Source organism: Ictalurus punctatus, chromosome 2, assembly GCF_001660625.3.
Source record: "Ictalurus punctatus breed USDA103 chromosome 2, Coco_2.0, whole genome shotgun sequence".
NCBI classification, from domain to species: Eukaryota; Metazoa; Chordata; class Actinopteri; order Siluriformes; family Ictaluridae; genus Ictalurus; species Ictalurus punctatus.
This window is the reverse complement of record NC_030417.2, coordinates 1,661,335-1,676,621: the sequence shown is the minus strand read 5'-3', so window position 1 is coordinate 1,676,621 and position 15,287 is coordinate 1,661,335. Positions and strand designations below refer to the sequence as shown.

General features: G+C 40.7%; 1 protein-coding gene and 1 long non-coding RNA gene across 4 annotated transcripts in view; both read left to right on the top strand.

Moving 5' to 3' along the window:
• The window catches only part of lin28b (lin-28 homolog B (C. elegans)), a 25,546-nt gene extending 15,984 nt beyond the window's left edge, over window positions 1-9,562 (top strand). Inside the window, exon 4 of the mRNA XM_053677331.1 lies at window positions 1,864-9,562. Within this exon, the coding sequence (XP_053533306.1) occupies window positions 1,864-2,098 (235 nt within the window). The 3' untranslated portion in view covers window positions 2,099-9,562. The remainder of the gene's footprint in view (window positions 1-1,863) is intronic.
• Window positions 9,563-10,699: 1,137 nt separating this feature from the next.
• Window positions 10,700-15,287, top strand: part of LOC128629401 (uncharacterized) — a 78,949-nt gene continuing 74,361 nt past the window's right edge. For all 3 annotated transcript variants that reach the window (XR_008393757.1, XR_008393758.1, XR_008393759.1), the window contains exons 1-4: window positions 10,700-10,891; window positions 11,646-11,769; window positions 12,669-12,846; window positions 13,954-14,032. This is a non-coding gene — a long non-coding RNA (uncharacterized LOC128629401). The remainder of the gene's footprint in view (window positions 10,892-11,645; window positions 11,770-12,668; window positions 12,847-13,953; window positions 14,033-15,287) is intronic.

Genomic DNA, 15,287 nt, shown 5'->3' with positions numbered 1-15,287 from the left:
CTTTAACACTTGAACACTGATTAATCAGTGATACGTCAACGCTGCTGGTTGTTACAAGGTTAATCCTGCACTGCCCCCTACAGGACAGACGTCTGTACTGCATTCCACAAATAACACGGAAAAGCTGCTGATAAACAACGTGCATAAACAATCCATTGCAGTAAAAATGCTACAGAGGAAATAATCTCACGATTAAAGACAATATAATATAATACAAATATATTATTATAAATGCAGCAGATGTATAATTCAAATGAAAGTACAATATTAAAATGTTTGATCTCTATAATTCGTCCGTCTTTTGCGTACATTCAACATGAACCATTAATAAACGTATTGATTTAATAATTTGAGAAATAATCCGGTGCGATAATTATACACGCGTGCTTCTTTGGGAAAAGAATAATCAGAATCTATGGCTGTAGCGACTAAAAATTTAGTCTAATAATTTGATTTGTTTTTAGTAAGATCTGCGGAAAAGGTTGATGAGGCGAACGTTTATTGATTGTTACAGAAATAACACAATAAAAACGTTAGATTGGGTATAGACGGATGGCGAAGGAAATATAATAAAAATCCGCGTACGTTACACTTAAAGCGTAGTTTAAATTGGACTAAAACGGCAAGTCCATACGTTAAAATAAAACGCATTTTTACGTTAAAATGGACGTACGTTAAGCTAGTAAAGTTATATGTAGGATTGAATAGATCTATAAAAACCTTAACAGTCACGTTATACCACCGAACATGGATATATCCATGTAAATCGTATGTAAATATTATGTAAATGACACCATTTAAATATTCAGCGTATGCACGTGCGCAGTAACGGTTTTATTTTAGACAGTAAATTGTCTTTTCCTCGGCAGATCACATGGGGGGGGGGCGGGGGGGGGGGGGGATATCACAGCAAATTCATGCACAGGGGAAAAGGCTTTGATTTACATCATTGATGTAATTAATTTGATAGAATTATTAGTAACTTTAACGTTTAAATCTGTAGCGTATTCCGTTTTAATAGACGTTCATACAATTATTAAACGTAGTAAGGGATGTTGTTTTTTTTTCTAGCCGAACACACACACACACGCACACGCACACGGTCTGTTCCGCCGGTCTATATTTAGACGTAGTTGATGATGTCACTGCGCCGTAGCAACCACAGACTCCATGGTAACGCGTATAGAGACAGATATGGCATTGCCGTATGTCGGTGACGTTCGATTTAGGATCCGATCATCGTGTCTGTGACCGACAGAACGATGTAGATTTGAAATTTCGGGTTTGGAAATAAACACGTACGTAGGCGTAGTGGAAATTCTCTCGCATCGAAATGTTATGGAATGTTTGATATGAATTCTCATGATGTTAGTATGCGTCGCAATAACACGGCTGATGCAACAAACAGCACAATGACGCGCTGGGTGTCGTGCTGTGACCGGGAAATAATCAGCAGCGTGGAGTCGCGATGAAACCAAGAGTCCGCTCCCGCCACCGGAGCGGGTTTTATTTATACCGTGTGACAATTTGCTCAACTAACAATTGTTTGTTTATTATTCGACGACACGTCGTGCGTTTTCTCCATTTATAGTGACGCGTCACGTTGGGAAACGCCCACAAAACACTTCCCCGATTTAGTAAATGTTACGTAAACGTCTCCTTATTTGGAGCGTCTGCCGTTCAAGTCCCTGTGACTGAGCTGTTACTATAGAAACGATAACGTATTAGAACAAACATGTTAATATAATCCTCTGATTTGTGATTAACTTGAATTCATTGAGAGCCTCATTCTTATTGCTCTCTCTCTCTCTCTCTCTCTCTCTCTCTCTCTCTCTCTCTTTCTGTGTGTGTGTGTGTGTGTAGGTGTTATAACTGTGGAGGTCTGGACCACCATGCTAAAGAGTGCAGTCTGCCGCCTCAGCCAAAGAAATGCCACTACTGTCAGAGCGTGACCCACATGGTGGCCCAGTGTCCCCACAGGGGGGCGCCGTCCCCCTGCAGCTCTCAGGACCCCCGGCAGCCCCGAGACGACGCCTACTCTTCGTCTCCGGAGGACACGCCTCCCACCTCTCAGCGCTGGAGGACGCCTCGAGACTGACCGCAGAAGACTCGCCTCTGAACTCTGACCTCTCCGAGAGAGCCTGGATCCAGCATTGTCTACCTCACACGCTCGAGGAACAAGGGAGGTCCTCGCTTCCTGCGCAGCTATGGCTAGGGCAAAGGCCGTGTGTGTGTGTGTGTGTGTGTGTGTGTGTGTGTGTGTTAGGACCCTGACTGATTTGCCCTCTATGCAACTAAGGCACAGGTTATCAGGGGGTAACTGAGCGTGTGTGTGTGTGTGTGTGTGAGGAAAGTGTGAGATGTGCTGTGAGACACTGAAGTGAATGTGAATCCAAATCCATAGTCGTCGTCGTCGTCATCATCACGTAAACCTCATGACGTCTTCAAGCTGCTAATTTCGATCAAACTGCTATTACGAAGAGTTACGTTTTCGTTTTGTTTTGTTTGTTTGTTTGTTTTTTTTAACATCGCCAGTCCTTCAGGTCAAAACAAATCGCTCCACTTTAACAAGCCGGGCCGCTCATGAGCGCCGACCAGACGCGTCGGCTACACGCTAATGCTAACGCCGCAGAGTCGTAACTGACCAAGGTCGGGTCCACACTGACACGCGGGGCGTTTGGAACGGTTTCCGTAACAACGCAATCGCGCTTTCTTTTTCTTCTTTTCGTACGCGATACAAAGCGTTCCGCGGTAAAAATTCAAATCCCGCCATCTTGGAATCGTTGCGCTCACGTGACAATCACACGTCAACGTTTTTCGAGAAATCGCCGTGTCCGTTCGTTCACGCAACAACGCGAAACCGTTTTTTTTTTGTTTTTTGTTTTTTTGCGTTTTCAACCTTCCCTGTTTTCGTGTAGACTAAACTCCAGGCTACGTTCACACTGCAGGTAAACGTGGAACCTGACACAAACGCATCGTTCCGCTCGGTTTAACGTGTTTGTTTGTTTGTTTGTTTTATTTTCCTACTGTTTTGCAGACGGTTTTGTTTGCTAAATTTTCCAATCGCGATAAGAATCGTTCTATAAATCGGTTTCAGATTTTTACGTCCTTTCACGTCGGCAGCAGTCGTCTACGTCCGTGAAAGGCTGACGTTTCTCTCTCTCTCTCTCTCCGTTAACAAAAAGCTCAGCGATTCCTAGCCTTTTACTTCCACCTGGGCCGATTTAAGGAGGAGATACCGTATATCCACGTCCGTTTCCCCCCCCCCCACGGACTGCGTGCTGACGTAATTGGAAATGCTTTCACGTGTAATTTATTTATATATTCGGAGTCGGAATTCCTAAAATGAACGGCTGTTGCGCGTGTATCGAAGACGGAGATGAAGAAACACGGGACCTTTTTGTTTAAATACCAGAAATATCGGTTTTGAGCTTTAAGGCTTGCAGTGTGAACATAGCCAAAGTGTGTGTGTGTGTGTGTGTGTGTGTGTGTGTGTGTGTGTGTGTGTGTGTGCGCTAATCATATGTGGAGCAGGTTGTTGTAGATGTGGTTCTCCTTAAGACGTTTATGTCTGTGTAAAGGTATTATATCTATAGCGTAGAGTCGTTTCCTGGAAAGTGACGACAGTTCCGCCGCTTAAACATTAATATATATGCGCTTAAAAGATTTTATGAACGTATCGAGATTTATGTATATAAAAGCTAGGTAGCTAAGGTTGTTTTTTGTTTTTTTTTTTGTTCTGTTTTACCCCAGCCACGGCATTATCGCGCACCGCGTTCGATCTCAGCCGAGACGCAGTCACCGACGCAGCTCAATTTAATTCCACGTGAAGAGATTAGCATTGTTATTAGCTAACAGCCACGAAGACTAGCATGGTAGCTAGCTAACTTGTACGGATATTGTTGAAAATGCAGTTTTTAACCCTTTGTTTTCGGAAAAAAAAATTTATTTTGTATTTTTTCGGTTCTAAAACGTTCACATGAGCACGCCAGCCCAGTAGGTGGCGATAGTACGTCGTGAATAAGCGTTTAAAAAAAACAAACAACCCCTGCAATCTTCAAGCACAACGATTCCTGACGCTTCGCAGTGACGAACTCTCACACCAAATCTACGGTCCGACGGCGATCACGCCGAGGCGCAACAATAAAACGAAGCGAAATTAAACAACACGTTATCAGATTAGAATTTACAGAGCGCGGAGTAACGGCGCAGCGGGACGTACGTTTTTCTCGACCGTGTAATTTTTATACTTTTTTTTTTTTTTTCAAAATCCTTGTTTTCATCGACTCGGAATTGAATGTTCTTGTGATACGCGTAGACAAACTTCGCTTTCAGATAAACCCGTATGTTTGCGGAAACTGGGGCCGGTTTCTTTAGCCAAGGACGTGAAAACGCTCACGCGTGACGCTAACGCAGGGCGAGTCGCGATAGCGGGATCACGCCTGCGCGCTCGATCAAACCTCTCGCCGATCGCACCTTTCGAGTGTGTTTCGGATCGTTTACTCTCTCAGCGAACTCTCTGCCTTCGGGATCTGGAACAAGAAGTAGCTTTTTCGAACCGGACTGTTATGTTACGTGAGCGTGAAGGGGCATCACGCCGCTTACCGTCTCTTTAATGTTCCGTTATTAGTCATTAATATTAATAAGAGAGAGACTCATCACTAACTCCATCCTGGCACTCTTAACACAGAGATTATAGTCAGGACAGGAGGATATGCTGGTGTGTGTGTGTGTGTGTGTGTGTGTGTGTGTGTGTGTGTGTGTGTGTTTTAATCCAGAGAGAGAAAGACAGTGCTGCTTTTCATAATCACTTGAACTGGCGCAAAAAAAAAAGGAAGAGAAAGCGTCCGCGACTGCGGCGACGCGCCTCTGACCACGCTGAATGTGAAAACTTGTTCACCTCGCAGCCGGTTACATGAACTCGTGGTGGTGTTTTTTTCTTTTCTTTTTTTTTTTTTTATCATCTTGTGTGTCGACGAATCAAACGGTTACACACCGTATACCGTATTCTCCGGAATATAAGACGCAGATTTTTCTTCCTCTAGCAGGTGACTCGTTATGCTAATGCTAAGACTAGTCTCCAGCTGGAAATGTAGTAAATTTAGTGAGCTAGCTAGCATGAGTGCTTAGCTTAAACTTCTTTTTTAAAATATTTTCCACAACTTCTCATGAAATCCCATGACATTTAAGCTAGCTAGCTAGCTTAGCCTGACCTTTTGATTGACATTTCAGACTTGCAAGACTAGCGCCTGGCTAGATCCTTAGCGGCAGGCTAGTTAGCTTATCTGGCTTGAATCTCTCACTCGCCTGTTTGTTGAGCATCCGCGACACTATACTACCAGACTACCTAGCGAAAGCTCGCAAGTCCAGTACTTAGCTGTAGGCAAGAAGTAAACTTACTTAGCTAGCTACCATAAACGTCTCAGCTTTTTGTGTCCAATTATCGTGGCTTGTTTCCCAAAATTCACCATGATGTGCTACGTAGCTAGCTAGCTAACTCACTTTCATTCTGCGCTCTAGCTAGCTGCTAGTGTTGCAGGATTTCGCTAGACAGTCTGGTCACAAGTCTTAAAGTAAGAGGCCATTGATGGACGTTTCAGACTCGCGAGACTAGAAGCTAGCTAGAGCCTGGAAGTAAGGTTTGAACTGTCTGGACGGCCAAAAAAAGGCATATTTTCAACGTGTCATCAAGCTAGTTAACTAACTAACTAACGTTATCTCTTAGCCCTAGCTATTGATTGTGCAAGGATTGAGTTCAGACTTGCGAAACTAATAGCTAGCTAGAACCTTAGTAGCAAATGAGTTAGCTAGCTAGCTTGCAAGTCTCCAGATTTTCGTGGGTCTTAAACACCAGCGCGACTTCTGGAAAATACGGTATATGTACTGGGTTTTTAAACGATAAATCAGCTCTATTTTGGTATAGACGTGTATACCAAAGATGACGACTGTGCCGAAGTCGTTCAGAGTGTGGAAGTCCGACGATAATCTCCCGCGAAACGATCCGAACCGAAGGTCCGACGCCGCCGCGGCGCGGCGCGGCGTATCGACTGCACGGTCGTCATTATTACGTTTTCTCTGTGTGCATGCGTGCGTTCTGTTGAATCCATCACAAAAAAAAACAACAGCAAACGAAACAAAACACAATCTGGAGAGAGCACAGTTTTATGATACTGCGTATTTTTTTACCCACAATTCCTCTCAGGATGAACTTCTCTCAGGGAACGAACGGAGTAACAGAACTGATCCTATTCTCTTGGGAAGACTGCGCCGTTTTCTTCAACGCAAAACCTCATCACTGTTGATTTTCCACACACGCAGTACAACACGTGTACTGACCTGTTAACTACTACCTCTTTGAGTTATACATAGTCATGCGTTTGTAATCCGATTGTTGTTGTTGTTGTTGTTGTTCCATGGGGTTTTTGCTTTCTTTTTTTTTTTTTTTTTCTTTTTTTTTTCTGTGCCATAAATGAATGTTTTATTTCTATGGTAATAAGTTTTGTTTACAGCAAAAGCCTACCTCGTTTTCTCTGTTCATCTCGGCCCGTACGAGGTCAGCGCGTGAGGTTCTGTCCTGATGTGACGATGGGGAGGAAATCAGACAGAGCGTCGTATTCATTTCCGACAATATCAGGCTTTGGCCATTTTGCAGTATAACGTGTCTTTATACAGAGAATAGCGATCTGTGTGTTTGTGTGTAAAGCTGGACATACACTACACGCGAAAAAAAAAAAGAAGAGTTTTGTAAGAAAAGCATATTGTATATGTGTACGAAATCAGCACAGTTTTAACACGAAACGGAAATGGAGCTGGGCGTAGCGCCGATATCGCGATACGCTAACGTCTCGCGTTGCTACGTGTGCCAAGAGGGATTTTTATTTGGAAAATTCACGCTGCGTTTCAAATGTAGCTATTCAAATTCGAATTCGAATTCGAATGTCACAAAATTCTGGAAAATAAACCAAGACTTAGTCGTGTAATCATTTACGAACTGGACTTCGGACATTCTGTGAATGAAATGTAACGTTTCGGCTTGGCTGGAGAACAGGAACGGGTTAATTTACGGGAAATATTTCGCTAATCATAGCAGAAGGAACCACGATGTTTTCTCGGGTTTGTAACCTTTTAGTTTAACGCGGCTAGCTAAAGCTAGGTTCGCTAAAACGCTACGAACTACACGGACGTAGCTTAACTACATCCACGTCTGTTATCACCCCTGCTGCTAATTACAGGTAATAGCTAACCAAGAAAAAGTATCGATTAAGAGAATGAAACATATCCGTGTTTATCAGCGCTAGTTGTTTTGATTAAATTGTTCATCTGATGACACAATTTTTATTTGAAAAGTCATGAAACCTAGCAAGCTAATATCTTGACTAGCGACACTACTTCTTCACTGTCGCGTCCGCGGATATAGCTATATCGTGTGTCAGGTTTATACACAAACGTTTTGCTTTAACTTCTGACAGAATCAAATATTTTTACCTCAAAGGGTTTCGATCATTTGCTAGGACGCTATGAAATCAGGCTAACAGTCCTGTAGTGTTTGTCCAGCTTCACTCTTTAGTCGAAGTGTATGAACACTGATCGGCCGCCATGTGTTTTACTCCACGCGAGTTAGAATTTTGATGAAAAAAATTCTCTGATTTAACCGTTTTTCTTCGAGTATGAAGGTATAAATCGACACTGAAGGTAGAGAAACTAACTCAGTCTTATCGGAAGTGCCAGTAAGTACAGAATTGATTTTATGTTTGTCACTGGAGTGCCTGTTCTCATTGCCATGAATGAAGTTGTATCGTTATTTTAAAGCTGCCTTTAAAAAAAAAAAAAAAAAAAAAAAAACAGTTCCTGGGAATTCTGGGAAACGGCCTTTAGTTGGCGTCCCTCGTTTGTCGTAAACGGTTTTGTTTTTTTCCTCGCATTAATACCTAAAAATAAATGGGTAGGCATGTTTACGATGTATAAATCATGCTAATTACAAACTCTTTTATCATGATTTACAATATTATTACTATATTATTTATACATTTATCTGTTGTTTTTTGGTTTTTTTTGTCACACAGTTGACTATTTAGATAGACAAACCAAGCAGGTCATCTGACACCCTGATGAAATGTGTGGAACCTGGTGATATTTCAAGCGATCCGTGATATTAACGATATTTCAATAATAATAAAAGTGTATTGTTTAATCGATTAGCGGCGCATGTCTATAAACACGTAGCGCCGTACCAAAAGGCCATCTACATTCCTGTAACATTGATTTCCACTGTTTTTTTCATTTTTCACTTTGAGGAGCTGAAATACAACTACCGACGCGCTTAAATCTGGTTTCATCAGTTTATTGTTGGATAGAAGAGAATGAATGCAATAAATAAATGATTTAAATTTTCAGACCTCCTTTTATCAACAAAATATTCTCTCTCTTTTTTTTTTTTTTTAAACAACGTAGGTCTGCAATACAACTTACAGAATGTTCATTTTTAATCGTTAGGGTAAACGTCAAGCCAAGTAGTTTTTGTTTCTGGGTTTACATTCAAATAAATTCATGGAATCGTAACATGTTTTCCGTACAGCGCTGAAAATCGGAATTTTTTTTACGGAAACGCAGCGCGAATGATCATAAAGTTGTGACCTGAAAATGATATTGTTTTGTAAACCGGTTATAATCTCAGTTCTATTGCAGGAACAGCTTGACAAAACATGGTGTTCCCCTTAACACCAAATGTAGTCGACCTGCCAAGACATGCATGTTGGCTGATGTTTTTCATTTTTTATTTTTTCATGACTAAGTGAAGATTGTAACTACCAACTGTACATGCCTAGATCAACACACAGGCATCAGAGTGTATGAAACGTGCACTTTGTACAATGCTAAACTGGAAGCTGGTGAGCTATAAGCTTCCTTTACATGTTATTAGTCATCAGTGGTGTGTTAGCTGATAAGAAAACATTTCCTGATTGGTAAAACGCTTCCTTTAAACTTATACTAACACTTGAACATTAACCACAGTCTGTTTTGTTTTTTAATATGAAGGGTTTTTTTTTCTGCGTTAAAACCTCCAATAGCCGTGTCGGCTGCTGCGTTAAAAGCCTCGAGGGATTTTAAAAGTAAAAGTATTCTTGTACGCCTTCTGCTTCATAAAAGTAAGCATGAAACTTGGTCTAATGAGGGAGATAATGTTCTTTTTGATATTGACTGATCTGAAGAAACTAGCAATTCTGAAATAATTTGGACCTAGATGAAAATGTATTCAGGCAGTACATCATATTAGCCCTAATGAAGTCAGTGTTCGCTGAACTCGTATGCCTTCTCAGTGCTCAGATTGTAACATATTCACTGTAGGCTTCAACTTGTGTTCCTGTTCCTGAAGCACTGATTTGTCTTTTTTTTATTATTATTATTTTATTTTATTTTATTTTTTTTGCTATGATTTGAAATGCATATCACTCATTGTATCCTCATTATTTGGTCGGTGAATCTTTGGATTTTTGACGGATGTTTAATTGTCTTACTTTTGAAAGGAATGGACTGAAATTAAAACCTGCTATATCAACATGAATAGATCGCGTATTGAGTTGTCGATGATTAACAGGGTCTCCAGTTGGACTGCTAAAAAAATCACAATTCTCACTCATGACTCTGAGCAAATTTCTAAGGAATAAACGTGTATGTTTATTCAGTTCTTCTAGTGTATGGTAGCTCCATTTTCCTAGTAGATGTTCTTCTAAATGACCCCCTCACGACATTCGTTTTTTATTCCATACATTTAGTTGTTATTTTGTTTGGTAATTTGGGTGAAAACGACGTTCACATGTTGTTTATTCCTTTTTTTTTCTTCTACTGTAGACACAATCACAGAAATTCTAATGGTTACTACTACAAGTACCATTGCAAATCATCAGCTGTTAACCATTAAAACCATTATTAAATGGTTTCCATTACATATTAGGACATATTAAGGATGTAGGTCCTTAATGGTATCCACTAGATACTAGATAACATGCCACCAATAGAAGGCAACAAATTACCAGTAGAAGCCTACAGGGACCATTACAGTTTTCATTAAAACCAATACAAAAAACGTTAAAACCATTACAAATTTTATGAGGGTTTCAATTGCTTTTTTTCAGCAGGAACGTCATGCTTCAGAGGTACAATGTCGATGTATACTGGTCTGTATACTAATATACTGATGTATACTAGTGAATAAGAGGGAATAGTGCCCCCATAAAACGGATGCCCTTCTTGAATCAAAATGTATTAAGAAACGAATCGAGATTGTGATTCTGATCCAATTTTTTGTCCGTCCCTTCCCAGCAGGGTAACATTTGTGTACAAAATTATCTCAGGTTAACAAGTACTAACTAATGCAATAACAAGAAACCTGGTGGTCTACATAAGTTACTAAATAGCTCATTTTCTTTATGAAAACAAGCTACACTTCTGTAGTCACTGTAACCGGCCGAGAACCCACAATAGAAGGATTTGATTATAAAATAATACTATAAAAGGTTTCTCTTTTTATTTAACACAAGGTAAAAGGTGGCATTCATTTAGATCTCATCATAGTACCATAACAGCTGTATACATGCTGAAATCAGATCATTATTGCATTATTGTATTATTATTTTGCATATAAACACACTAGTCCTGATGGGTTTTTTTTCTTCTTTCAGAACATGGTTAAAAAATATTACAATAATATTGGCGTTAGAAAATATAATTTTATCATGTAACCTTTATATAATTTAACCCGAGGCAGTGCTTTAATTTAACGTGGGGAAGTGAACACACAAAACTGTTAGAAGACTGTTGCTAGGCAACCGTGGACCCGACGCCTTAGCTAGGAGCTAGCTGGGCTAACGCCACAGCTAGGTATTTTATACGGGTAAAGTGTTTTATACGGGCAATGTAAAGGCAAAGTTACGGCGCAAAAATGTCGAGAATATCAACATTTTCCTCAGATATGTCATTTAGTTGTTAAGAAAAGACACCGTACGACTAAAATTACACTGTAAACACAATTATTTGCTATAACGCTAAATGAACGCCTAAAGGTTCCTCGTGAGCCGGAAGTAGGGGGGGGGAGGGGTTAAATAAAAAAAAGTGACTTTTTAAGTCATATATAATTTTTTTTTATTATTATTTATTAAGTCAAGATAACTAAAAATACATTATATCTAAAGAAAAAGAAAATACAGCATTATGTAAAAGAATCTTTCATATAAAAGTTGAACGCACTGTATTATCATATTGGTTAAACCTGTTTAAAATGTTTCAAGATAAATAAATATATAATATATAAAGAGAGATATTTATGACCTTTTACTTTATTGGGGGAGGGGACTACATCTAACTGGATTAACTGGATCACTCAAGTTCACTTGCCTTTAGCACTCATTTAGCCCCAATAGTCCTTAAATAGAAAAATCTATGTATGGATTTGATAGGAATTTTGTTTAAATATCCATTTTAACAAGCAACGTGTTCAAAAACATTTTAATATCAGTGTTTGTAGCGTCTTAAAGCACTGTAATGACACAGATTGTCCACCAGGTGGCAGTATCTCTTTTGTTATTCCTCTATTGTCGTGTTTTATTTACTCCAAACACACCTGATTCAACTAATCTGCTAATTAACAGCTCTTCCTGAGGTAAAGTGTGTGTAGTAGAGGAGGAGGAAGAACACTAAACTGTGCAGGACAGGGGGTTCTCCAGGACCAGGGCTGTGGAAGAGAAAACACCAGTTGATGTGGATACATGAATGGTGGGTTTAACAACAACAACAACAACAACAACAACAACTTTATTCATTTTGTTAAGTGTGCAGGACTTAACTTATGCACAAAGTCTTTGAAGGGACAAGTTGTTTACACTGGATATTTCCTTAAATATAAATCATAACCAAAATCTCTCACTCTCTATTTACGTACGTAATTAAGGGAAAGCGGGTCTGTCCAAAAGTAGACCAGTGATGTATTTTTTTTATTCATCATTTTCACGTGGCCAATATGAGTCAGGCCCGATTGGCCTTGCAATAGCCTACAAGTCTCATGTATTCACGTCTCAAGGGTTGTAGGTTGATTTCCCCCCAAAACTGAACAGCAACACGTGTAAACAACAAGGCATGGAAATGAATTTCATTTAGTCATCCAGGATCCTTATGAATATTCAGAAGCGTATTAATCAGATAACACGACAGTGAAGGCAACAACACGGAAAATAAACAAAGAGTTAATTGATTGATTGGCTTTTAACGTGATAATGTTTGAATCAGTTACGGTGCCCATCAATTGCACAACCCACGGCCATGCTCACAGTGTTACTAAAGGCACACACACACACTCATCTCAAAGTGGCACAGCAAATGAAGAGACAGGGGCATGATGGGACAGGAGCAACAGAAAAACGACCCTGGGTAAAACAAACAACTGCAGCAAAAACCGAATCAGAGAGAAAGAAAGAGAGTGAGAGATGGAGAGAGTGACGGATGAGGAGGTGCACTGGCCGGCAGCAAACGCACAGAGATGATTAATACGGCCAGAAATAATTGCATTTCATTAAGATTGATGAGACACCATTTAACCTCATCTCTCTCTTCTCTTCTCTCTCTCTTTCTCTCTCTCTCTCTCTCTCTCTCTCTCTCTCTCTGTCTTTTCCCTACAGCATTCATCCTTCGCCACTCCGAGAGCATCTCTATAGCAACGTCTGCCCATGATGGAGTGTCTGTTATCTCACCAGCCAATCAAAACGAGCGATACACATGTGCAGAGACAAACACACCCCGGTGGTTATTATTCCTCCCGGTCAATGAGGTGTCAGAATATGGAAATGGCACCGAAAGGTGATTATAATTCATAGTGTATAACTGTTACACTGATTTTTTTTATTTATATTTTTTTCTATTACTGCGATAGATCTGTTATTAAAGGAAACTCTCGGGGAGGGGGGGTAGAAAAAAAAAATCACATTTACGCAAATGGTAATCGATCAGATGAAACATGTTTAGTGTCTGACTTCTGTTTCTTTAATTTCACACTGGAGCTGTGAGGCTATAATGAACTGCGGAGTCTTTCTACAATTAGGGGTAAGCCATGAGCCACGGCATATTCAATGATGGCCAACCTTGGCCACGCTACCATGTGCGTCCTTCGGGACACGAGAAAGCACCCAAACACATCTTTTCACACTGCTGCTCCTGCTGCATCGCAGGGCCGAGTAACTTCCTTGGAGGAAAGCGCTCTAAACCCTCTTTCGCTCACACATGATTGGTTAGTGTCACTGTGATTGACAGGGAAGAGACAGCATGCCATCCTTTCCACCCTGAGAGTACGGCCAGTTTTACTCTCTTGGCTCCTGGCCACGGATGACCGTGGCATAAGACGTTGGACTCTTGATCGGACGGTCGTGAGTTCAAATCCCAGCATGCCAAGCTGTCACTGCTGGGCCCTTGAGCAAGGCCCTTAACCCTCAACTGCTAAAAAATTAAGTCGCTCTGGATAAGGTCATCTGCCAGATGCCATAAATGTAAATATCATATCATCTATAAACAGCGTATCGCTGAATGCCGCAGTGTTACGCAGACGCTCATCTTGGACAACTAGACTTGGAGATTTTCTTCCCCTTTGTTTCATTATACGTTAGCTATGTTAGCCTCGTTCACGAAACAAACTTCAGATGCCGAACACATCCACGCTGATCGAACTATGTTTGAGGTAAAAGGACAATTGTGTACATGATACATTACATCATTATTTACTAAAAAAAAATCTAAATAAAATCCTCCAAAATCCCGTAAGCTCATTTTCAGCTAGAATCGTCCTGCTTGAATAGTTCGTTCTCCATTTATGGTTTTAAAGCCACACCCACTCAATGCCACTTTCATTTTCCATATATGGATTCAAAAGTGGATGGCTAATTTTTCTTTTCTTCTTCTTGTTCTTGTTTTTAGATATGTGTCCGGACCAGAAAAATGTCAACAGAGGCCTGGACTGAAGAACATAACTAGATATGCTCCGTGTTTTTCTGAGGTATATTTTTCGCTGCTTCTTAAAGTGTAGACTTTACTAATAAGTAATATAATACTGGGTTGTCTTTAACGTCTTCGGAACTTTTCAAAACTAAGTTATGCAAATGATAACATGCCGAGAAAGTCTTAAACAGAAGTACTGATAGGAAATAATTGGAATAAGGAAGGGAAGCATGTAGGCGGTATGATTAGTCACATGACCTACGCCCTGCCCACAACTCTCTCAATCCAGACAGGTGGCTAAAGACAGGAAGAGACTCTACTGGGGAAATGAACAAACACGCACACTAAGCAAACGATCTGATACACAAGCATATACGAGAAAAGATCTTTCATAGCATTGAAAATATTTTCTACATTTACAATTTGTTGACGTAAGAATGAACGTGTATCACAGAAATTGATCTGTATACACATATGTGTGTGTGTGTGTGTGTGTGTGTTTGGGCGTGTTTGTGTACCTGTATGTTTTCCCAACCTGCCAGAGACACAAAGGCCAAAGTGATCTCGCTAAATCACTTCACCTTTGTTACTTCTGTTCAGAACACACACACACACACGGCTTTATAGCAGATTAGAGAGGAAAGCGCATTGAGAAAAAAGTAACATGGCCAAGGTTATTAAAAAAAAAAAGGGATGTAGCCAAGCAAGATGGCGTGCGCGTGGCCCCAGGGCATCATGGGAGATAAATGGTTGACCCGAGCTGTGTCAGGCCTGGATTGATGCTACTATCAGCACTGCGCTCGCCCAATGATTTCCCTCTCGCTGATAAAGTGTGTTATCTAGTTAGTGGCGCGAGGGCCCGAGGCCGCAGGCGAAACCAAGGTCAATCTCTGAGGACGATCTTTGTTGGGCTAAATGAGGAGCGCGCGAGCTAGGGGAAGGGAGGAGGGCGAATCAAAAGGCAGCTGGGAGGTCTAAGGGATAAGATAAGCTAAATTACTTCTCTTTAGCAGGACGGGCCTGAGGGCTGCAGGATCTGAGGAGGGCAACAGTGGGAAAGTGTGTGTGTGTGTGTGTGTGTGTGTGTGTGTGTGTGTGTGTGTGTGTGTGTGTGTGTGTTGTATCTGAGGCTACACCTGAAAATCACACACTTTTTCCTTCTCTCTGTCACACACACATACCTAAGAAACACTGTGTCATGCTGTCTCTGAAATTCAGCTGCTCTTTCCTGTCACACACACACACGTGCGCACACACACCTCACAATGATTCTCACACACATTTAACAGTGTACACACTTCCAATAATTATAC